Genomic DNA, 25,772 nt, shown 5'->3' with positions numbered 1-25,772 from the left:
ATGAATGTTGCTTTGTGGAAGATATCTCCTTTGTCTTCTATACATGGTGGCTGTTCTTGGATAACAAATAATGCTTCTTTGTATAATTTATTCTTTGGTGTGTATCAAGTAAGTCTCACAAGGACTTCTTGGTGATATAAAAGTCGGATGAAAGAAATATTTTCACAAGAGTACATGGAAATCTTTGCAGCAAAAATTACGCTGAAAGCTGGGAGGGACGAAAAAGCTACGTTCTTCTCTCCTGAATTTATTCGTTAGTTCGGTCGCTATGGTTCTCAAGTCTACGTAAATCGATCTGATTATCCATACCGAGGCAATATCCTAGTTTCTTTTGACATGTTATTTACTAGTTGGAATATAGGCCTCTAAAAGTTTCAATGGTCGATTGCTACCTATGCAATTAACTTGAGATCTAGATCTCAGGGGCTTATGATGCACTTCACTACAAGTCGGAAACGGTTCTCTTTTAAAAACAATCAAGTCCATATATATGTATATATATATATATCATTTTAATTCTTACGATGTGAATATAATCAAGGTATTTGCTTTCAACCAAAACTATCCCAGGCGCCAAATCCCGATACCTGAAATCCAAGAACGATAGTGTCCGCTGCCTATCTCATCTGCTGCTTATTTCCCCAAGGTATATTAACATCCCACTCCACTTCAATCTCTAGACCCGATCTGCACCTTTGTCGTGCATTTCATGATGTTCCGTCTCCACAGCCCCATTATGTTCAATTCCCTTTGAGATATCATCGGGAAGAGTACCGAGTGCACGTTCGCCGAAGAGAAGATCAATTTCTTCGAGGGAGAGCTGTTTAGTTTCTTTGAAGAAGAAAAACACAATGGGGATGGTAACTACTACGTTCCATGCTGTAATAGGTCTGATTAGTACATATTCCAGGTCAGCGACGAAGGGAAACAAAAAACTCACCCGCAAACAAGAAATAAAATTTCCACGTCAGCGCCTTCAAAGCTGTAGGCGAAACTTGTGCCCAGAATGTAGCGACAAGCCAATTACCAATACCAGTTGCGAACGCATTTCCACGAGCACGAATTTGCATAGGCATGACTTCGGACATGTAGACCCAAGAGATGGGTCCCCATGAAAATGAGAAGATAACTGTGACGCAGAAAATAAAGAAGACTCCTCCGATGGAGAGGCCGCGCTGTGCGTTTTCGGGATCAATTCGGCTGTTGATTATGGACTGGCAGACAAGGGCGATAGTGATACCGACGGTTCCCCAGAGGAGTGGCTTGCGACGTCCGACTCGGTCGATCATGAAGGTGATGAAGATGAGATCTGGAGTTTGTTATTTAGTTGCTGTAGCATTTTATCTTGGGCGGTAGTAAATTGGACTTACTGCCTAAAGGTCCCATGCAGTTGTAAATTCCAGAGACGAGTAAAGCTTTGTTTCCAGTAATTCCCAACGCCTTGTACATAGTATTTTGGTAGTAACCAATAACGTCTATCTCATGTTAGCAACCAAGTCCTTCCTGTATTCTCTTCAACTTACTAATTCCAGTGAACTGGGTAAATGCTTGAACAGCAACTCCATGACCCAACCTTGTTCTCCATTGTGGTACTGTAAACATGACTCTCCATCCTGGTACCGTAATTGCTTTCTCTGCTGCAATTGTTTCCTTGATCTCGTTGAATTCTTTGACGATGAATTCATCATTCGAACCGTTGAAATGCAACTTTCTGAGAATAGCCAATGCCTGGTCTTCACGATCGGTTTCCATAAGATGGCGAGGCGATTCAGGGAAGAAGAGAATGCCAGAAGCGAGGATGAGGCAAGGAATCATTTGTACAGCGAGTGGTACTCTCCATTGAACCGGACTGTCCTTTGTAACACCACAGCCATATCCTACCCAAGTTGATCTTGTATCACGTCAGTAACGTCTCTCAAAGTTCTAGAGAAAGAAGCAACATACACAATAAAACCCACTCCAATCATCTGTTGACTCAATCCCACAATCAACCCTCTAATTTTCGGATCCGCACACTCAGCATTGTAAACCGGTACAGCCATACTAAGCAAGCCGACTGCCCAGCCTGTAAAGATACGACCCACGAGAATCATGGCCAGATTCTGTGCAGCAGTCTGTAATATTGCTCCAACGAGACAGATCAATGCGCCCATGAAGATAGTAATCTTTCGTCCATATCGATCCATAGTAAGACCGCCCTGAAGGGCACCAAACACTGCACCACCATTGAAGGTTGAGTTGATGGCACCGATAATAGAAGAATCCTGTGTAGTGTTGAAGAAGTTGAGGAAGTTCTTAGAGGCAATCACATCTGTCATAACACCTGCATCGTAACCAAAAAGAAACGATCTATTATTGAGAAGTGGTTAGAAACCTGCACATCGCTTGAGACAGCATGTCAACAAAATGCTCAAACATACCCGGTCGATGCAAACACCGCCAACGAGAGATTGAAAAGCTTTCCCATCTTGTCGTCCTTGTTCCCTTGAAACTACTCAATCGTAAAGCTTAGAGACAACAACGAGAAAAAAAGTTTCAAGAATAAAATTCTTGGCAAGTACAACGTGGAGTGGCATGGTACTATATCTATATATGAAGAGTACAAGACGACCCTGTCATGCCATTCACTCAATTGGTACGTCTAGGTAGCATGTGCACTGCAACGGATAAAACGAACCTCTGTGTTGGAACATGGATAATTGGAGCTACTCGTCTGTTTCCCATCCACGCCTATGTCCTCACCATACAACGAGTATCTATCCCCATCCATCACCCCGAATCCCCAACCAGAGGAAGAAAAACCACGTCGAATCCGCATCTGCACATCCGAGGATATAATCCAGTCCGTATGCTGACGCTACTCTATTGGTGGAAGTTCTGTGCTATTCATCACGAAGCGAAAAGGCTGGTGATATTTGTATTTAGCCTAAACATCCTCTCCACATTTTCGCAGGACAGGGGGTAATCTTCACTTACCCTTCCGAACCATAGACGCCTGCTAATCTACTCAACCCCATGGAGTAAGCCTCAATGCGGGGTTTTCCCAAGGTAAGATTTACCAACCGCTTGGCCAATTGGCTCCGCTCCATCTTAGCTCAGAAAACATCGGATCATCTTCTTCCATGGATGCAAAGAGCTTAATGCATCGCGAGTACATGAGTACGTTTACATTTACCCGGTCTCGAACCATTTCTCACATGTATCGTGTTGCCACTACTAGGTACTTATTAACGCGAGGTACGCACGAGACCAAGAATGTTATCTGTTCACCGATCTTATGAGTCAAGGACTTTTCAATCCCTGGGACAGACGAGTCGAGAACTGCTGTGTCCTGGGGGCAAAACACCATCATGTCGCATTTTCGTTGTATTGTTGTATCAATACTGAGGTTATGACTTTTTCCGTCCATCGAATAAACGATCACAGAACCACAACACTGATGAGGCAAAATCTAAAAGATCAACCATTACTTCTACAGATTTTACAATAGACCAATCAAATCGACTCTCCAGAACCGGTAGGCTGATTAGGTATGCAGTCGAACACTTTGGGTGTTTGTAGGTGGTTTGATACGTCGGTGATTCGCGAATACACGTTCGAGACCTCCTAAACATTGCATATACAAATATGCATGCGGAAAACTTTAACAAATGGACGAAACTCTGATCCTCTCTGAGCTTCGTCTCAGTAACCAGAATTCTCAATTCGAACAGTCTCTTAATATTGGTGCCGCAATAGGATGACAAGAGGAGAGAAAAGTTGATTAATGTTTCTCCCCATCTCAATCAGTCAGGCAAAACAACGTATGTCCTTATGACCTAGACTAATATTGCGAGTACAATAAATCCTCATTCGATTTCATTGAACTGAAATTATCATTCCATTCAAACGATCAAGTCAAATCACTTCTAATGCTAAAGATCGGGTCATTTCTGCTCTCTCCCCCTTCGTAATGTCTCCGTTCAGCAAGACACTTTCGCTCCCCTTGAGATTCGCTTCCCGTAAATGCCACACATAAATCAATCAGCTCAATGATATTATCCAACGCCATGCCAGTCACAATGCATTCAATTACAAGCGCTACCAGTTTCTCCAAGAAACTGTTAAGCATGCATACCCACTCCACCTACTAATAAATACCCTGTGTACGATATTGGAAAGTATCGTATCTACCCATTTTCAATTAGCGTTCATCCACGATCAGTAAAGGGACGGAAAATCATACAATCGGGTATAATAACTCCCCAGAGACTTTCCAATTAAGTCTGTCTCGACAAACGTCTCTGCCTCATCGGCACTCATCTGCAGCTGGAACCTCTGCCTCAGACTATTTGTTGCTTGAGCAACTCCATACGAATAACAAGGCATCTTTGATTCTCGTCCCATCATACTAACAAGATCAATAAGATGATCCGCTGATCTACGTAATGCTACACTTTGTTAGACATGAGTCGCCTATGAACATCCTGAAAAACATACCTTGGAAAGCTTGTTTGCATAACTTTTTGTAATCGTCAAATGCAGGTGATCCAACACCTCCTAGGACATCAACGTAATCCTGTGTTAATTTGAAAGGAGCAGCTTCAAACCCAACTGACCCAGGAGAGTTGGAAAGCATAAATCCGAAGTCGATGTGAATGATATGCCCTTCGTTATCAATGAGAACATTACCATTGTGTCGATCTTTCAACTGTAAAATGTAAGAGATAATGCTGTACGCCGCGAGTGATCTTTTGAATGCGTCTTCCGCAGCTTTGTATGCATCACTGTCGGGTGGTCCAAAGGTCTTCACGAAATGATCTTTCAACGTGGCAATTCTCCTGCGAGGATTTTGTCCTGATTCAATCGTCGCAAGTGTGAGACTACGCTTTAACGAGTGTAAGGATACACCGTTCGTAATTGTCTCTATCAGACCAGATGACTCCCCAGTGACCAAAATCCTCATTCGTTTGACCCAAACTGGAGTTCCTGCATCCTGCCAGATTTTATCACAGCATTGAATGAGCTGACATGCAAATGCTTCTTGTCGTAAATCAGCACCTGTTTTTACGATGACACTCAAAACATCCCAATTCTTCATCCACCCATATGGCGAGGATTTTCTGATACGTTCCTTCTTGACATTCCACGCTTCTCCAAATGTTGCAGCGCTTGGATCGTCTCTATCTCCCTTTCTTTGAACACCACCAGTCTTTTGATCGTTCTCCATTCGAGCTGCACCAGCTCCAACATTAATAACAGCATCTGGATCGGTTGGTGATTCTTCTTCGATATCTTCCGGTGCAACATTTGCTGCCGCCGCGTTCGCTTTTTCCATAATCATGTCAAAAGTCTGTGATTGAACGTTATCTTCTGAGTCGTAGTTTTGCTCTTCAAGACTCTGTATACTGGCGATAATTTTATGACGAATTGCATCAACCTCATGTTTGGGTCTTTTCCCACTCGTTGAATTGAGTTGGGTGAGCATTTGTGTAGCAGTCCTAATATGTGTTGTTAAGGTGGAAAAGTCTGGTTGATCTTTCTCTCCCGATCGACCTGCTCCAGGAATAGTCATCTTCCTTTTCGGCGTAGGACTGATGGATCTAGACGTTGATGTTCCGGATGTCCTAGGTGTTGCAACGCCGGATAAGCTCGATAAAGTCGTTGTACCGCTTGATTTGCGCGTAGGCCGGGAGGTCGTGGCATTTTCCTTATAGGTTGGGGTGTGTATGTCCTCCTCGTCGTGATCTGTTTCTTTGATTAATGGTGAGCTGCCCAAATCGCCACTGATTGGCTCAAAAACACTATCAGGGGTATTATCCGTACTTTTGATGATGTGACTACCGTACGATCGTCCAGATTCCGAGAGGTCAAATCTTCGTCTCTTGTGGGTTCCTTCCTCTGACACTAATCGGCTCAACAAACGTTCATTATCTAGAGTTTCCGGGTTGAAGGAGAAGTCATCCCGAAGTACTTCTACCATCAAAAGATATGGTACTTTTTCGGCGCTATTCAATACTGTCGCTTCCGCTGGGTTCAGACGAACAATCCGGTGATGTTTACTTTTGCTAGGAATTCCATCCACGAGAGTGGCGGGACAAATAACTGGTATATCAACTTCAGCTGGTAAATCCTGAGCAATAAGTGCAAGTTCAGCACGCAACGCACTAAGACGCGCTGGCTTTGGGACGATAACTAGACGATTTGATATATCCTCCAAAGCCGTTAAAAATTGTGTCTCGGAACGAAAATAGTTTTGCCTTAGTAATTTGACCTTCTGCTTGTCAGTTAACGATGCTGGAGTCACGATTTTCCCCCCATGTGAATGCTGAGAGTATCTTTTATTGATAGGTTCGGTCAGTCTTGTTGGAAGACCAGCTGTAACGGGTGTTGCTGGTCTACTAGGTAGATTTGGATTTCTTAATTCTGGAAGAGATGCCGAGCTTGAATTTCGAGGGTCTAATGCTTTGAGGTCTAAATGCGAAGGCCGTATTTGATCTAGGGGTACCTTTCGGCTAGATTTTGATGAGGTGGGTCTTGTTAAGGAGTTCGATCGAGCCAGATCTGGTGGGGCTTCAGAGGGTCCAGCACTATTCAGACCACCACTGCCTGGAGCGCTGCCAATCCTTGCGGCTTCTCTCCTCTGCTTTGTTCGTGTAGATCCCGGTGTCGTTGTATGACTTCGAACAATCTTTTGTGTCTGCATCTGACTGGTATCTGCGACCACATTTCCTGTACTTTGAGGTTTCCGTGCTTGTGAAATAGCCAATGGCCCAGCCCATTTTGGTAGAAAAGGAACTGCAATACTCGCTAGGACGAAACTTGCTAGAACAGTAACAGGTAAGACATTCTCACTAATCTTCTTCGTTGGAGTCTCCGATACCCCAAATACGATATGCTGGACCTTATTATATATTCGTCTGCATGTTTTGAAAGCTTCGGATTGAGGATTCGCAGAAAGATCGTGGAGATACGTTTGGAACAACCAGAATGTCTGCGATCCTAGTTAGTAATTTGTCCAATCTCGTATGTCCTGTCTCCAAACACACCAATAATGCAGCATTGACCGATTCCTCGCACAAATCCAGAATGAATTCCTCCAGAGCCACAGACTCATTGTCGACACTAATAATTAGGTGGCATAGCTGCGGGAGGAAGAACTCAATCTCCTCATAACTAAATTGTCGCAACTTCGAGCACAGAACATAATGTATCCCGACATGGTCTGCATACCGTCTGCCAACTCAAGCAATCAGTAAAGGGAGTCTGCGATTGAATGGAAAGGGGTAATTGGCATACGAAAGGTAGGCTACGGAGAGGAATGGATTCTGATTGAAGACATCGGACTCGATAAACCGCTTTAACAAATCCCAAGACATTTGGTGACTCGGGATCAGCTCCTCGGTTTGCCTAATTCTTGATTTATAGAAAAGGGTTTAAAGATCAAGGGGGATTTGAGGCGCAATGCCTCTAATAATCTCGGCATTAACAGATTATAAGTATTGTAGTTATCATGACTATGTGAGCCAGAAAATGAGTGTGAGAAAGGTACAATTAATGAGGAAGTATGTATGTATGTATATGTGCAGAAATGAATCGTTTGTTGTCAAATCGATTTCGTCGTCTTGAGCTTGATTGACCGGTATCTAATTGTATCCTTTCGTATTAAGGTTTGAAAGTGGCAGAATTGGAGAAATGTAAAAGCGGCCAGAAAAGTGGAGTGAATAATTTCTAAGGACAGCAAGACGACAGCCTTGGAGAAAAGTCGAGAACAGCCTCACCGGGAGATTTCGAAGGGTTCTATCAGTCCCGCCCGTTTAAGATAACCGAGAGCCCTCTTATCCACTTGTCTCAGCCTTCTCTTGTGTTTTGTCCGAGCATATAACGGTTTTCATCTCGTCGTCGATCCTTCAAATATCATTGATTTCATATAGAATGATTTCTTGTTTATGTCGGAATCAAGTGATTGCGAATCCGATTGTTCTTCGTTATCATTCGATGAGATAGTACTCATAGTCAATTTGCCGCCGAGTATCATTTACTTGTAGGGTCAAAGAGAATACAGATCACTTCAAATATACAATATCGTATTCAATCTGTATAATATCGATTTCTGAATTGATTAAAACAGTCTATTAATGATTGCTCCCTGGTACATTTGGAAAGTGGGGGGTTTTTTTGGATTTCGTTTCAAATTTGCTTGCCCGATGTCTTCCTTGTATTGATCCTATATGATCAAATATATTCATTTAGTTCTATGATATCGGCCATGTAACTCTCATATGGTTCTTTGGAATATGCTTCAATTCAAAGTTTAGCTGCAGTACTCTCTTCTGAAAAGTACTGACTATATTGATATTATGCCACCACATATGTAGCGTCATAAGCCCCACCGGTCTCATTCATATTCATATCCCGCGAAAAGAATCGAAAGACTCTCCGAGTCTACTGGCGAGGAGTTACGTACGTGTTCGAAATCGAATTATAATAACAATCAAAATTAAATTACTCGGTCTGTTAATGCAATCTTAGATTCCTCTTTCATGGCTCCTACCCTTCATTATTCGTCCAACACATTGAAATGTTTTAGCACATACCTACCACCCCCAGATTCCATAGTCCCACCATCTCCTCCCCCCTTTACACTTTGGCACCGCTGCTCCCTCCTCGATCCAACATTCCCAAACCCCACACTTCCCCGTGAATTCAAAACCCGCCGATGTTCCCAACATCTCCAACTCCACCCCCTCCTTCCCTCCACCCACCTCCTCCCCCACCACAACTCTCAAACTTCTAATCGCATCTTCCCCGACCCTTTCTCTCTCCTCATTCATCCACTCAAGCAATCTCCTCGTGCTCTTCCCCAACTCTTCCTCTTCCTTCTCACATCTCTCCACTTCCAATACATCCGCTTTATGCCCCGGCTTACTATAATTTCTGTCCTGTATCCCTGATTCTGGAACAAGTTTAAATTGATGCCTCCAGCATTCAGGTGCTGGAACATGGAATTCCACGCTCTTCAACCGAGAATTTTGAGTCAAGGGAGTGAAATCTTTATACATCTCTTTATCTGAAATTTCCGGATCAATTCCATCAGTCTTCAAATTGCCATTCTCGGAGTTTGAGGAATTGGAACCGGGGAGTGACGGTATATCAATCGCGAGATCTTCAATCGACGACAAATTAAGAGCAGAAACCAGTATGGGAAATTGCTTCGGCAATTGCGAAGACGATCCCGAAGAGGAAAATTGAATTCCATCGTACAAGTGAAGCTTTGTGAGATTCGTATGTTGTGATAAGGCACCCAGCAATTTCTCCGTAGCTTTATGTTCAGTTGCTGCATTGTTGCCGTTCATCATTTTCGGGAACGGAATATCACGGATCCAAAGAGATGTAAGACTTGTCCCGTTACTCGCTATATCGTCCAGAAAATCCACTACTATTTCCCATTCCGATTCTATGTCATATTCCCGCAGACTTTTCATTCCGTCGATTTTCAGCTCTTTCAATCCATTTAATGCACCCATAATCCCCAATTCCTGAATCGCGACCGGACCAGGACGTGTCATATGCAAAGTCTTCAATTTAGACCAATCCATAACTTTTAACCACACAGCCAAATTCGACACCCCATCAGGAGAAGGTAGTCGCTCAAGCGGTATATAACGAATAGCGTCCCACACAGATCTCAAATGAGACTCTCCCAACCAATTAATAAACCACATTGGGAGTATATTCCAAGGAAACTCGAGAAGTGTCCGCCAATCGATTTCGGGCGTTTCATACCATCCACTTCCACCATCAGGCGATTCCTCAAAATCATATCCGCCGATGACCAATTTTTCCAGCGGGGGAAATTGTATCGATGTCATATTTTCCTGATCGGTATTGAATTTGCTCGAAAGGAAAGGAAATGCCTCAACCTGATTACCAACCTCACATCCTTGTTGCAAAAACCTCAACTGCAATTCTCGCATATTCGGCGGATTGGAGCGCAGGATTTCGAAAAGAATCTGCATCGACGCTGGATCTGACCAGTAGGAATCTATAATATCGGCATTGAGGGAATATAATAACGGAGACCCAAGGATCGAACGGGCATCTTCATTTAGATGATTTATAGTGGCAATAGAATCACCTGAGGCTTCGTAATGATGATCATTGGGATCTCCCGTGGGGGGAAGATCGTGCAAGTAAATGCGGGCATCTGGATTCGTTATGCTGAGATTGGAGAGTATCTCGGGGCAGATAGCTTTAGAAATTTTCCAGTGCACTATTGAGAGATTGGGAAGATTGGTAAGGAGATATGTAATGCCGGTCCAATTTGCGCGTTGGATGTGACTTTCATAGTAACCTGTAATTTCGAATGTTTGGACTGCTTTCCTGTATTCGGTGGATGTGGGTTGATTGAAGAATTGAAGTACTTCGTTGGAATACGGTGCTTCATCTGGGCCCTCGAAATAGATGTGAAGGTTTTGGTATTTCTCTGGCGATTCTGGTTTGAATGCTCTTGGTGAAGAAATATAGATTTCATCTGACAGACCCATATCCGATTTTTCAAAATATGTCAATTCTTCTTCAAGTGCCGTCAGGTCGTCTTGTTCATCAAAAGCCTCTTGAGCCATTGTCTGTATGATCAAAAAGAACAAAACCACGAGAAGTAGCATACTCGAGCGAGGAAAGGTATGACCACACGAAGACGCCATGATGAACATTAATGATACTGAGCAGTTTGATCATTATCGCGCTGATACTTTCTGTATTTATAGACGTTTCTCTCATCATCTCATCCTATTAGGCAACTATGCCCCATGATTTGGGTATTATGTGTCCTCAAACCGACATCAGTAGATGTGTTCTCACAAGCCTGCATCGCAATTCCTTCATTCCATTTCTGTCTTGAGAAATCTATGAAGGAATAGGAACAATGACGTTCATCAATCATCATAATTATCTTACTCTGCGTATAAGCTAGCTTATTGTAATCCAGAACGATAACAAAACTCATGAAATGGGGTGCTGACCAATCTCACGCTACTGCAAATTCGAAGCACATTCGAACCCCTCCACAACCACAACTCGCAAGAAATCAATTCTACTATCACGTGATCCCTTTCAAATCTCTTTTCTCATGAACTTACAGAAAACACGAACGATAATTGAGGAAGCATTGCTTAATACCAATGCAGCTAGATATATCAATTAACCACAACTTCAACATTACTTCCTCACACATAGATAGATAGATTCATTCACAACTTCCCCCAAACGCCAACACAAAGGGATCAAGACGCTCATATGAATTACTATATGAACATAGACTCAAGTTCAAAGTCTTTATATTCACACTCAGACAAAAGCGAAGGCTAGCCCTGTCTTCCATCATACCATACCAATCTCACCCCTTGAATCTCAACCATCTTCGATATTCTCATCACCCACCTATTAGACCCATAATCCATTACTCCAAAAAACAAAACAAAATCACCTGATTAAATATTCCCGAATAGTAACAACTTTCCATCTCAAATCCGATATCTGCATGTGTAACAGAAACAGAAATATCACAGACAGAAAGAGGTCACAGAACTCTCCTCCCCTCCATCCACAACCAATGCACAGCTATTCAGACAAGAGAAATCAATATAAATTACTCATCTGGCTGTCTGCCTAGCTCAACTCAACTCAACTCAAATCAAATTAAATCAAACTAAATCAAAACCTCAACTCCATCCTCATTACCACAAGATAATCAGACTTCCTCTCCTCTCCTCTCCTCCCCCTTTCCCCCATCTAAGAAATCCTACAGAACTCATCCAATCCTCTCCCGCAACCATTCATCCTCCAACAATCCAGACATTTTCTCAAATCGATACAAGATTCCAAATCTACAATCCAACCATCACCCATCAACCATATACCATATACCAAACCCACCTCATTCCTTTCCCCTTCACAAATTCCGCGTTCCATCAAATTCACTGAGAAACCAAGAGCTATACTTCCTACCAGCTGGTAACTTCCTATTATAGCTATCCTCTCGCATGATGTAGATATAGATATAAATATAAATACAAAAACAAACACACTTGCATCTCCATCATTCCATGAATCGGACAAAAAATAGAAAAGATTGCTAAATTGTATTGTATTGTATTATATTATATTATATTACATATAAGAGAAGAGAAGAGAGAATAATGTGAGCATCTATGCAAACGCAAGAGAGAGGAAGAGTGAGGAAATGGTATGAAAATTGTAATGAAATGATGCAGAAGGATATAGATATGATAGTATGATGAAAGGAATCTCGATGCTGTATCGATATCTACCGTTTTGGAAACCTTGGAAATGTTCAGTTAGATGAGGTACTGAATGCTGGATAGACGGACAGACAGACAGACAGACAGACAAACAGGTATGAAAAGAAGTTTAGAATCTCAATATAAATATAGATCTAAATCGAAAACATCATCATAAACTCAACCACCCATCCCATCCCATCCCATCCCATCCCATCCCATCCCATCCCATCCCATCCTCATCCACTTACACACATATATATCACAACAAACATCACACAACAAACATTACACAACAAACATTATACAACAAACATCACACAACAAACATCACACAACAAACATCACACAATAAACATCACACAACAAACATCACACACCCACGCACTCCACCTGGGCACTCCAAGAAACCATCCACAACCATCTAAGCCCAGCCTCAATCCCAGTCTCAAGCCAAGCCTCAATTTACCAAGACAATTCCCAGACAAGCCCCATCAGCTACCCCATATCACACATCCATGGCATGGCAAGTTGCAACCTCTCGATCCACCAAGCAAGCCATACGACACGATACGATACGGTAAGTAAGTAAGTAAGTAAGTAACCCGATGTAACTATACAAGGATACATGATGTATTATAATATAATAATATAATATAACACAACACAAACCAACCATCATGAACATCATACCTCATCCTTATCCTCATACCTCATCCGCATCCTCATCCACCCCGTCGACAAAAACTCAACACCAGGAAAGACCTCCGCGACTCTGTGCGCAAAATAATTTCTGGTTCGTGTGTTGCATTTACCTATCTACAAGTACCTATGTATGTATTAGGTATTGTAGTAAGTAAGTAGTATATCGTGGAAAATTGGTGGTCAAGTTATCGAGAGAGATGGATTGTGAGGCTCCACCACTCTGGAGAAGTTTATGGATGGAGTAATGATATTAGGTAGGTAGGTAGGTAGGTAGGTAGGTAGATAGGTACTTTAAGTTAATTTTGTGGATATGGATATAGGTATTTGTTCTGTATTGTACTGTATTGTATTGTGAGTGTGTACTGTGAGTACTTGTACTATATATACTGTACCTCAGTATAGTAATGCGATATGCAATGAATGGAATGAATGAAATGAATTGAAATAAGGAAGCTACCTATGTAATAGAATATACTCGGTAGATATGAAGAAATCGGAGAATCGAGAAAATAAATGGTGTCGGGTAAGGTTATTAGTAACCTTACAACACGATACGATATCTCCCATCTCCCAATCAACCATCATTCATACCTACCTAGATATTCATATTCATCTCATGTGATTCGTATCCGAGGGCTTTTGTTTTCTGTCCTGTCCTGAGCGTGTGAATTTGGGATTGGGAATTTGTATTGGATACCTACTAGGTATCCATTCATTCATATACATGTATATAAATAAATGTTGTAAAGCAAGTACGAAGTACTCTCACGAGTACTCCGTACAAGGACAGGATAGGAAATGATATGATATGATATGAAAGGGAGAGACGGCGGTGAACTATCACTATCAAGCTACCTTGTAGAATATATCATATATACATACATATATACATACAATAGAAACGAACCATTATACTACCTACCTAGTAGGTATGTATTCCCATTATCGATAATTGTAAATATGATTCATTGGAATTAGAATTGGAATTGGAATTTGGGAGGATGGGATGGGATGGGATGAGGTTGGATTGGATGGGATGAGGTTGGATTGGATGGGGTGGGTGAGTGTAACATCGCTTTTGGGATGGGAACGTGAGGTTTTATGTATGGAGAGGGATCCACTTGTTGATTGTAACATTGGGGGTCTTGTCTTGGGAGGTGAGGGCGAGGGCGAGGGTGAGGATGGGGAGGAAGGGAGGGAGGGATGGATTGAGGATTGATAGATTGAATGATTGATAGAATGATAGAATGATAGAATGGATTATTCATTCATGTACAAAGAGAGTGGATAGCAAATCGCATTAATTATAATTCCCTAGGTATCGTAGGTAGGTAAATAAAATTTTGAATGATTCTATCACCATATTACCATGAAATTGAAATTTCCCATGACTCAAGCGTCGAGCCTTATCATTTATGGTGAGAGTATACCTACATACATATACATACATACCTACATACATAATGATAGACGTCTATCCGGCTCGGGATCATCAATCCATCATGAATGTGGCTCGTACGTGGGACGTTGAATCGCAATGATTTGGACATGTAATATTTGGCATGGGCTGACTTAAACTTGAAGGAGTGAGACACGATGATGAGCATAGAACCAATGGATCGCAGATTTCCAGTCATCGCTTCCTGTGCGATTAGGGATCCTTATTTTTGTCTCGTGCTCGTTCCGATGGCGATGTTTGTTACGCATGCCTGCTTATGATTTCTCGGGATGGATATACTCCGTATATGTATGAATATTTCTCTTGCGTTAATTGGATTGCATTCACCAGTGCTTGGAACTTGAAAGGAAGGATGAAAAGTTCGGGAGAGTGGTGAGAACCAGTGGACCTTCCGTGTTTTGGGCTGCAGTCAGAACTTTAGATACGAGTCCCTTCTGTTCATTTCCTAGAAAGGAAGCATGGTCTCGTACCCATGGGATAATTATAAATCTAGCTATACCTACCTAGGTACGTACTAGCTATTCGATTACCTATGGAAGGAAAGCCAGCCAGCCAATTCCGAGGATGCGACGGAGTACGGCAAGTCTTGAAAAAGAGAATGTGAAATACCGAGCAGACCAAATGAAATGCTTAAATTGAGTTCTGGCTATCTAGTGTCTCTTATTCTATTAGATCGATATCCAACAACCAACACGCCAAAGATTTGTAGACCATTCAATTCATACCTAGTCCACAAAACTTCATTCTTATACGAACGAAGCAAATGGACCGACACTGCAGAGAAAGAAAAATATTCTGATCATTCTTCGGATAGATACAGAATTGCCAGATGGCAATCATGAGGTGAGTATCGTAGGGACGGAGGGAAATAATTCATCGGCTGCAACCATCACCACCACCTCACCAGCACACCAGGGGAAAGTTGCAAATAGGGCCGGATGGATTGTGATATGTGATGTGGTACCAGGCATTCGGGCGAGAATCCACGGTGTGATGGGTAGGAGATATGGGGATGGGATTGGATGGAGCGGTGATGAAAGGATAAACGATGAGACGATAGATGATAGACTGATAGACTGATAGACCGATAAAAAGATGAGACATGGTTGGTGTATTTAATTGATATTTATCTCGTGAATTCTAGATTGCTAAGATTTGTACATACATACATACATACATCAGTTCAATTCATGGGTTTTTGGTAGATGGACGACGATGAGACGTTTCTATTAGTTGATCTATCTGGAATTTATAGATACTAGATACTAGATACTAGATACTAGATACTAGATACTAGATACTAGATACTAGATAGGTGATACCATACTCGACTTATTTCCAATCAGTTGGGTTTTGATATCGTGATATGGATTACTACGTTCTCCACTATTTTGTTTCCTCACGGTGTGGGTGTTGATACTCGAGAGATACTGATATCGATATCGATATTGATATCACGACTGATACCAATCCTGATACGATACCAAAGATCAAATGAACATCTGGCCCTATCTGAAACTCATCCCAAGTATTCCATTCCATTCCATCCCATCCCATCCCATCCATTAATTACAAAGAGTGGAAAGGCATACTACCGGTTCTTCTTCTTCTTCTTCTTCTTCTTCTTCTTCTTCTCCTTCTTCTCCTTCTTCTTCCTTCCTTCCTCTCAATATTAATATCATACGTTACATAGAATGATCAGCATCTTCAAATGGGTGGTAAGATGAACTCTCCAACCCCCATTCAATGTAGTATGCCATGCAACCATCCGTTGAGGGTTAAACCCAGAGATTTTTTCATGCAGCCAAGAATCAATTCAAAAGGTCAAGTCCCATGGATCCACTGGAACCCTTGCCCCGCATTTTGGTCTGTATGGTTGATGGGAGTTGTTACTGTTGTTCTCACAATTTTGGATGTTGGATATGGGATGTTGTATATTGGATATTGGATATTAGATGTTGGAGGTTGGATATTGCTCTGTGGATCGTAGACCTTGGACTGGGGACTTGGAACTTCCTGTAGATTCCCAAATGAAGAAAGTATTCTCCAGCTTTGGATCAAGTGGTGTAGATTGTAAGCTTAATTACTAAGGAATCAATCATTTTAATCCTATCAATCCATACAATCCATTCATTCCATTCAACAAATCCCATGATTCAAGATTCTTTTATACGTCTCTTACTCCATCCAGTCTTCACTCCCCTACACACTTCCCTACACTTATTATTACATTTCTCACCAGTCAAATCGCTTCCCTTCCCTTCCCCATGTCAATTATCGTGCGGAGAAAGTTACTAATTTGAATCATTTCTCACTGACCAGCCCAGCCCAAGCTCCAATTAAACCGCCGGGGCTTTGATAAGTCGTGCATGAGATTACTCCTTTGAGAGAGGAGAGGAAAGAAAAAAAGAAAAAAAGAATTGGCGGGCAAAGATAGATAACGTATCAGTGATCATCACATCCTCACACATCCATCCTACCCTACATCAAACTTATGACTAAATCCAGAACCACGCTTGGTGGGTGATGGATTCCAACATCGAATCTCGAAAAACATGGGGGAATATAATTGTGGATGCACAGTGCAGGGACAGGTAGGGGTTACGAATGAAGATGCTGCATATATAAGTAGTTTAAGAACTGCATCGTGGTTGATATACGATGTAGTTGTTGCTAGTGCTTCATAGGTTGAGAAGTATAATATCACTTTGACCTCGCCTTACCTCGCCTTACCTCGCCTTACCTCACCTCACTTCGCCTCAACGTCACTTCATTTAGCCCTCACTTTATTCGCCGACCTGAATAGATAGATATTCTCATTCCGATTCACTTTCCCAGGCTGTGAAAGACGAGACAAGGCAAATCTTAATATTCACCGTAGATTTGTTGCCAATCTCATCGGAAAAACGGCTTGACGCTTGGGAACGGCTTGATACCTTTTGTATCACTTTTATTTGTGTACAGGTCAACAAGGTGATTGGATCGTACGTATCGAGGATTGGAAGACGCACTAAGAGTGAATCTTTTCTTCACGACGGCTGGGACAAAAAAATCTCTACCGCAGCAAGTAATTTGCATAAGAGTTTCTTCCCACAACTTCTCAAATCTCTCCCCTTCAAATCTCTCCCACAACAAACAACTTCTTCGCCCATCCACCGTCTTTTCCTTCCACATCGATTCCTCAACTTACGTTACACTCTTTCTCAATAACATCCATCATACCTGATATCCCCAAACAATAATTCTCCATTCGTCCATTCAATATGGAGAAAGAAGCTGCGCATGCGCATTCCCCAGAGGTTGCCTCAGTTCAAGATAATGTCGATTTCCGCACCAATACTCCTACTACCGCCGTCGATCAGCAAGGATGGAAGTACAAGCATCGTCGATTCCTTGGCATGACCTTTTGGTATGCATCTCCTCGAGTTCAACTTACCATGGTTGCATTCGTCTGCTTCCTCTGTCCTGGTATGTTTAATGCGCTCGGTGGTCTTGGTGGTGGTGGAAAAGCAGATCCTACTCTTGCAGATCATATGGTGAGTTATTTATTCTTTTGCTTTGATGCTTCCTCGAATTTGATGGTCTCTCTTGACAGCCATGATGATGGAATTTCCCCATATAAAATCAAGACGTTCCAAAGTCACGAATTTCTTACTAACATGAGATTTTCTAGAACACCGCTCTCTACTCCACCTTTGCAGTCTTCGCTTTCTTCGGTGGAACTTTCGTCAATAAATTGGGTATCAAGACTTGTTTGGCCTTTGGTGGTATTGGATATTGTATTTATGCAATTTCTCTCCTCGCCTCGGTTCACGCAAACGTGGGTGGCTTTAACATCTTCGCCGGTGCACTTCTTGGTGTTTGTGCTGGTCTGTTGTGGACTGCGCAAGGAACCATCATGGTTTCTTATCCATATGAAGGCGATAAAGGAAAATACTTTGGTGTTTTCTGGGCGGTTTTTAACTTTGGTGCTGTTCTTGGTGCTTTGGTAAGTTTTGATATACTTTTCGTTCACCTTATATGCAATCGAGTTTATCTATAACTTGATTTGCTTTCCCCGACTTCTCTGTTTCTTCTTATTTGAAGTTTCAGGGCGGGAGAAGACCTCACTTGAGGCACTTCTAATAAACCTCAGAAGACCACACACTAACATTCGTTTAGATCCCACTTGGTCAAAATATCAATGTCAAGACCAACAGTACTGTCACCGATGGAACTTACATCGCATTCATCATTCTCATGTTCGCCGGTGCTGTTCTTGCCCTCTTTTTATGTAACGCCGATGATATTGTTCGACCTGATGGTACCAAAGTTGTTCTCATGAAGCATCCATCCTGGAAATCCGAATTCATCGGTCTTTATGACACCATTGTTCAAGAACCATTCATCATCCTCCTCTTCCCCATGTTCTGGGCTTCCAATTGGTTTTACACTTATCAACAAAATGGAATCAACGCCGCAGTTTTCAATACCCGTACTCGTGCTCTCAACAACGTTTTATACTGGACTGCACAAATTTTCGGCGCCATCATCTTCGGTTTCGGTCTCGATGCTGGTAACTTCCGTCGTTCGGTTCGTGCAAAGTCCGCTCTCGCTCTTCTCTTCTCCATCACCATGATTACTTGGGGTGGTGGATATGCTTTCGAAAAAACCTATACTCGTGAGAGCACCAACTCGGCTACCGGAGACTATATTCCAGTCGACTGGACTGATGGAGGCAAAAAATACATTGGTCCCATGTTCCTCTACATCTTTTATGGATTCTTCGACTCCGCATGGCAAGGATCGGTTTACTGGTTCATGGGTGCCCTCTCTAACTCTGGTCGTAAATCTGCCAATTATGTCGGTTTTTACAAGGGTATTCAATCAGCTGGTGGTGCCGTCATGTGGGCATTGGATGCTAAGAAACTTTCCTACCACGATGAGTTCATCAGCAATTGGGTTATCCTCTCCGTGTCTTGCGTCATCGCTGCTCCTGTTATCTTTTTGAGAATCAAGGATACCGTTACCGTTGAAGAAGATTTACAAGGCACCGATGAAACACTCGCAGATGTGGTTCCTGAAGGTCATGAGGAGAAGTTGGGTGGTGGTCATGAATTGAATGCTCATGAACCCATTTCGCGTTCCGATAATGTTTAGATGACTCTTTTTTTTCGGTGGCGTCTTATACCTTTCGCTTCGAGACTAATTCAACGCGCGGGCTTTCATTGATTTTTGCTTTGGGAGATTATTTCTGGTTCTTGTGCAGCGCAGCTGGTGGATGGAGATGGATGGGTAGGAGGGATTGAGAATGGAGAATTGATGGATGGGTGGATGGGTGGATGGGTGGATAGCCAAATGGATAACCAAACGGATAGCCAAACAAAAAGACAAACATACTTCATTTCTAAACTTTCTTCTTTCTCATCTTCTCATCATCCTTTTACCCATCTCATCCAACCTCGGAGAAATGTAATATTCATTCGATTAAATAAAATTAAAGCTATTTTGACTCGTTAGTCAATTAATAAGTTGATTGAGTATATCTTGTGTTCCTCTTCTTCTTCATCTCTTTTCTTGTTCCTCTCTGTTCTTGTTCCTCTCTGTTCCTCTCTGTTCCTTTCTATTCCTTTCTGTTCCTTTCTATTCCTCTCTCTCTCTCTCACACAAAAGAAAGATAGAACAATCAGAGTTGAATTTAAGGAAGGAATTTTTTTCATCTCCATCTCATTTTCATTTCCATCTTCATCTTCGTTTCATCTTCCTTTGTTATTCATCAACTTTCCCTCTTTCCCTCTTTCCCTCTTTCCCTCTTTCCCTCTTTCCCTCTTTCCCTCTTTCCCTCTTTCCCTCTTTCCCTCTTTCCCTCTTACGCGAAGAGAGGAAAGAATTTTTCCTAATCCCGATGGAATGGAATGGAATGGAATGAGAGCTTCTTTCTCAAGGGTTATGGATATCCATTCATATGTTATTATTGGATGGGGATGGGATGCTAATTGTATCGATAGATAGATAGATGGGCAGATGGGTAGATAGATAGATAGGCAGATGAAGAGAGATAGATGAGGGAGGATAGATGGGTAGATGGTAGATGAGGGAGGATAGATGAGGGGAGGGGGGTGTATGAATTAGATGAATTAGATATCATATTCATAGCTGATATGGATAGAGAGTAGAGGCTAATGAAATGAATGAATGAAGTAAATAAATAATTAGGTATCTATATTTATATATTTAATATAGATATATATGATAGAATATAGATTATATAATATATATTATATAAATATATATTATATAGATATATTATAAATATATAGTATATAAATCTATATTATCTAACCTAGTATTAGATAAATCTATGTCTATATGTGGTATATTTCTGTATGTCTATTTCTCTATTTCGATTCTATTTCTATTTCTATCTCTATTCTATCTATCTATTTCTATTCTATTTCTATTTCTATTTCTATTTTCTATTTCTATTTCTATTTCTATTCTATTTCTATTCTATTTCTATTTCTATTTCTATTTCTATTTCTATTTCTATTCTCAATCTCAATCTCAATTCTATTCCTATCTATTCTCTGTCTTTGATTTTTTATTTCTTATTCTTATTACTATTTTTATTATTATTCTTATTTCTATTCTTGTTTCTGTTCTATATACATAATTCTATTTCATTTCTATATTCTTTATTATCTATTCTCTTCTTTTTATTCTCTATCCCCCCTCTCCTCTCCTCTCTATTCCCTATTCCCTCCCCTTCTCTCTTTATTCCCAACCCACTATTCTCATTCTCCTCTTCTCCTTTCTCTCTATTTCTCTTTCTTAATTCAATCTTCTCTTTTTAATTAAAAATAATAAACTCAAATACAAATTCAAATCTATTCCTAATCTCAATCTCAATTATAAATTTGTAAACTCAATTATATCTCTTAATCTCAAATAAATAAGTTAAATCCCTTAAATATTATCATCTACTCTAACATCTATAAATATTTATAAATATTTATAACTAAGAATCTCAAACTCCAAGTCCTCAAATCTTGAATTTCAAATTTTAAATTCAGTTATCAAGAATTCAGATTTTCTTCTATTTCTTTCTTCCCTAATTCTAATTCCTTATTATTCTATCTCTGATCTCTCATCTTTCTCACTCGCTCTCTCTCCAATTCCTGAATTCCAAATTTACATTTTTATATCTCTATACCCCATTCCCTCTATTCTAAACTACGATCTTCCTCCTCCTCTTCATCCGCTCCTTCTTCATTCTCTCCTCACTCTCCACTCTCTACTCAAATATCTTAATCCTAAACCACCTCCTCCTCCCCCTTAAAATCCAACTATCTACTAAATACTATCTACTAATAAATCCAACTCTAATAATATTATTCCATTTCAACTCTACTCTTCTCATTCTCATATTCCCAAACTCTAATCCCCTATCATTACACTAAATAATTCTACTTTTATTCTCATTTCCATTCTCATTCTCATTCACATTCACATTCACATTCACATTTTCATTTTCATTTTCACTTCCAAATTTCAAATCTCCATTCATAAAATTATTTAAAAATATTCAGAAATTCTATCAGTAAACTAAAAACTAAAAACTAAAAATTAAAAACTTAAAAGACTAAAAGACTAAGAGATAAAACTAGAAGTTCTACTTTACTTTATATTCTACTTTACTTTCATACCTATACATAGTAATAAAACAGGATAGAAATAGATTAGAATCAATATGACTTCGTGACATCTCCATCTTCATCTCTATCCCCTCTCCACTCTCCTCTATCCCCTTCAATCTCCCCTCTTCCTACTCTAAATTCCAATCCTTTATTTTTAGCCCTCTATACACACTCACTCACACTCAACCACCCTTATAAACCCTTATAAACCCAATCTCAAACCCAATCCCTCTTTATCCTCCCCAAAAAACAATCTCTAGCTCTAACTCTAATATCACCTCCATATCATCTACTCATTAAAATCAAAATCCTCTTCCTCCTCTTCCTCCTCTTCCTCCTCTTCCTCCTTCATCTCCACCCCATCTACTCCTTCTCCACCCCATCTACTCCTAAAAAACATCTTCCTCCAATACATTTCATTCCATCTTCCATCTTCCATCTTTCAACTTTCAACTTTCTCTTCCCTTTCATCTATTTCCCAAATTCTATCATATAATATCCCTTTTCTCCTCCTCTTTCCTCCCCTCCTCCTCTTTCCTCCCTTCCCCTTCTCCCTCTTCCTCCCCTTCTCCCTCTTACCTTTCTTTCTCCTTTCCCATCTCCACCTTTTCCTCCTCACATTCCCATTCCCACCCCCCCTCTTCTTTTCCTCTTCTCTTTACACCTCCCTCTACCCCTCCCCTCCCTTCTTCTCCTCTTTCTTTCATATCCCATCTTTCTCTTTCCCTATCTACCCCTTCCCAATCTCACTTCCTACCTCTCTCTCACATCATCCTTCTTACCCCTCTCATCCATTACCTACAAAAGAGCACAATGCAATAAAATGCAATACAACCAGAACTTCACTCTACTTCACTCTACTTCACTTTACTCCCTTCCACTCCCCTCCTATACTTTCCCCTCCCCATCCTATACCCAATCCACACTCCACACATCATAAACCCCTTCCAAAAATTCCTTTCCATTCACTTAAACACACACACACACAAACATCATAAAAATCATAACCTCATTAATTAAATACATAATCTCTACATCCATCATATGCAATCATTTCATTTCATCATCATTACCATTTCTGCCAAAAACCGAAAACCAAAAAACACAAACACAACATAAATGAAGCCTCCATCCATCCCTTCATCTCTCACTATATGTACCATCTTCTCGCAATTCCATGTATGCCTTAACATCACATGCATAAACGGTATTCCCAAACGCCACGCCATTCATTTACAAAGATATCCCCTCCGTCCAACCATCCAAGCCATTTTATCCGCATCCATCCATCCGCATGATTCAATCCCCTTTCTCATTCATTACCACCACCACCACCACCACCACTACTCACTCACTCAATATATTTCCCATTCCCACTTCCCCCACTCAACCAACTAAAAGTTTTCTTCTTCCCCCCAGATCGCTTCTCACTTGAATTCGGCGGATAATTCATATCTCCATTCATATTCGCATTTCCATTCGCATTTCCATTTCCATTTCCTCTTCCATTCATACTTCCACCCATCATCGCACCACTCATGTTCGCACCCATATCTATACTCGCATTTCTACTACTCTGCGGTCTAGTACTGTTATGCTGCGAAGTGACTGTGTCGGATTTATGCGGAATGGGAATATTAGGGTTGGAAACCGGAGCAGACGCGTACATATGGGGATCGGGACCATCCTGCAATTGGTGCGAGGAACGAGAGGAGCTAGGACCGGGGTTTGGGGGAGCGGATGATTTGAAGGGTTCGGATGCGCCGAAGAGATCGCCCGATTTGATGAGGTCTTGCCAGGTATCGAAGGAGCGCTAGAGGGGGTTAGTTATTGAATTTGGGATTTGGGGAGCCAGGAGAAGGTGTGCTGAGAAGAGTGTGAATATAACATACCTTGTAGTCTTTTTCTGCCAGCTTGATTTCATATGCGCATTTATCGACTTCTTTTTGATACCAAGCGTCTAATGCCATGATGATAGACTCACTCAAAGCATTAACATTTTGAAAGAGAGCTTTGGTGTCTAATGCGACGGAATGTAATTTTCCATTAACCTCTGTGTAATCTGGATGACTGTCGAAAGCTGGGAACTATTTTTAGGTGTTAGAAGCTGTAAATCTGGACTGAAGCTCTTCACTTCCACTCCAAACTATTCCCACTCCAAACTATTCCCACATCAAGCTATCCCATATCAAGCTATCCCACATCAAGCTATCCCACACCAAGCTATCCCCACGCTCATATTCCATCCACAGTTCAAGAAAAATAAAAAGCTCACCTCATTAATACTCTGAATCTGTTCCTCCGTACTAACAATCAACCCCTCAAAACTACTCTTCGTCTTCTGACTCCTCTGATCCAAATACTGTCTCTCATTTTCATAAATCGTCTTAATCTGCGCTCTCCTCTTATGCAACGACTGAATCCTCTCAATCGCATCATGCAATTGGGATTTGGGGGATTCGCTCGGTTCCGGAATGGAATTGCCATGCATCATTTTCTGACTGGCCAAAGGATCCTCGGTGGTATCGCTGGAAGGAGAAGAATGTGTTAGAGTTTGTGGTTTGGAGGGGAGGATGGGTTCGCGTGGGGAAGCTTGGGTTTGGGTAGGAGGGATGGAGTTGCTCGGCGTGTATTTGTTGCGTGGCATTTTGAATATGTGCCAATGCATACGGTGGATTGATGTGATTTGATATGATGTGAATGTGAATGTGTGTGTATGATTTGGGATTTGGGAATTGAGAGATTGAATGAATGAATGATTGATTGAATGAATGAATGAATACAACTTGGAATGAATGAATCAAGAAATGAATAGAATAGATAGAACTTACTATGGTGGGGATGGAGGGGATGCCATTGCTATCGGATGATTTTCCCAAAAAGTAAACCAATAGTACAGAAAAGGATGTACAAGATACGAGTTTCACTTTTTATTCCTTCGAATCAAAAGAATTAATCTCCTCGTCCTAGGGATGTTATGGTATGCGTTTGTGAAACACAATTGATTGATTTTGATATCGGAGGGAAAAAGTGATAGGCAGAGATGGGAGAAGGGCGGTAGATGCAGATGCGGGAACAGAGAGGTTGAGGTGTAGTGTACTTGTGAAAGAGAAGAGAGAAACGGAAAAACAAAATATGTTTGGATGGATGGATGGAAGGAGCAAGAGATGTATGATTTGATAAAGAACAACTCGATGAAAAGAAAGATCTTTAATTAGGTAGGTACAATTCAATTCAATTCCCTTCAATTCAATTCAATCAGTCTCGAATGCGTGAGAGAGAGAGAGAGTGAGTATATCAAAATGGATGCAATAAAATGACAAAAGCTTCCCTCCTTGAACAAATAAGTAAGTCCAGCTTAACAAACATGTGGCTGGGAAAGGAAAAGAAAAGAAGAATAATTAAAATAATAAATAATAAATACGAAAATACGAAAATAATCGGTGGAACTTTTCTTCTGGCTGGATTAGGTGATAAATCAATCAGGGCCCCATATAATTCCCTTGAGAGTGAGAGGGAAGAACCTATCAAATCTCTGAAAATCCCAGAAAATCCCATCACATCCCTATAATTTTACGACAATAAGATAAAAGCCCAATCGAGAAAATGGTTCAATCCAGGAACCAAAATCTTCGAGGGTGGAGTGGGATG

The 25,772-nt window shown here is 41.1% G+C and overlaps 6 protein-coding genes across 6 annotated transcripts; 1 reads left to right on the top strand and 5 right to left on the bottom strand.

Moving 5' to 3' along the window:
* Positions 1-676: 676 nt before the first annotated feature.
* On the bottom strand, positions 677-2,467 carry EAE98_006298 (uncharacterized protein; the record flags this gene model as incomplete). Its single annotated transcript, XM_038953921.1, has 6 exons — positions 677-879; positions 941-1,309; positions 1,371-1,475; positions 1,524-1,891; positions 1,945-2,349; positions 2,421-2,467. The coding sequence occupies 6 exons, from the start codon at positions 2,465-2,467 to the stop codon at positions 677-679; spliced, it is 1,497 nt and encodes a 498-aa protein (XP_038809711.1).
* Positions 2,468-2,756: 289 nt separating this feature from the next.
* EAE98_006297 (uncharacterized protein) lies at positions 2,757-3,792 on the bottom strand. Its single transcript, XM_038953920.1, has 2 exons — positions 2,977-3,792; positions 2,757-2,862 (listed from the first exon to the last, which is right to left on the bottom strand). Exon 1 carries the CDS (start codon positions 3,612-3,614, stop codon positions 3,390-3,392), a length of 225 nt encoding a protein of 74 aa, XP_038809710.1. The 5' UTR covers positions 3,615-3,792; the 3' UTR covers positions 2,757-2,862; positions 2,977-3,389.
* On the bottom strand, positions 3,793-7,612 carry EAE98_006296 (uncharacterized protein). Its single transcript, XM_038953919.1, has 5 exons — positions 7,279-7,612; positions 7,029-7,215; positions 4,480-6,973; positions 4,214-4,430; positions 3,793-4,169 (listed from the first exon to the last, which is right to left on the bottom strand). Exons 1-5 carry the CDS (start codon positions 7,356-7,358, stop codon positions 4,130-4,132), a joined length of 3,018 nt encoding a protein of 1,005 aa, XP_038809709.1. The 5' UTR covers positions 7,359-7,612; the 3' UTR covers positions 3,793-4,129.
* A 964-nt stretch (positions 7,613-8,576) lies between these two features.
* EAE98_006295 (uncharacterized protein) lies at positions 8,577-10,604 on the bottom strand (the record flags this gene model as incomplete). Its single annotated transcript, XM_038953918.1, has 1 exon — positions 8,577-10,604. The coding sequence occupies one exon, from the start codon at positions 10,602-10,604 to the stop codon at positions 8,577-8,579; it is 2,028 nt and encodes a 675-aa protein (XP_038809708.1).
* A 6,544-nt stretch (positions 10,605-17,148) lies between these two features.
* On the top strand, positions 17,149-20,299 carry EAE98_006294 (uncharacterized protein). Its single transcript, XM_038953917.1, has 3 exons — positions 17,149-17,981; positions 18,119-18,433; positions 18,607-20,299. Exons 1-3 carry the CDS (start codon positions 17,709-17,711, stop codon positions 19,582-19,584), a joined length of 1,566 nt encoding a protein of 521 aa, XP_038809707.1. The 5' UTR covers positions 17,149-17,708; the 3' UTR covers positions 19,585-20,299.
* Positions 20,300-23,472: 3,173 nt separating this feature from the next.
* EAE98_006293 (uncharacterized protein) lies at positions 23,473-24,978 on the bottom strand (the record flags this gene model as incomplete). The annotated part of the gene is made up of 4 exons (XM_038953916.1): positions 23,473-23,934; positions 24,014-24,208; positions 24,397-24,649; positions 24,953-24,978. The coding sequence occupies 4 exons, from the start codon at positions 24,976-24,978 to the stop codon at positions 23,473-23,475; spliced, it is 936 nt and encodes a 311-aa protein (XP_038809706.1).
* Positions 24,979-25,772: the final 794 nt, after the last annotated feature.

Source organism: Botrytis deweyae (assembly GCF_014898535.1).
Source record: "Botrytis deweyae strain B1 chromosome Unknown BDEW_013, whole genome shotgun sequence".
NCBI classification, from domain to species: domain Eukaryota; kingdom Fungi; phylum Ascomycota; class Leotiomycetes; order Helotiales; family Sclerotiniaceae; genus Botrytis; species Botrytis deweyae.
The sequence above is the reverse complement of the archived record's forward strand: the minus strand, read 5'-3'. Positions and strand labels throughout refer to the sequence as shown.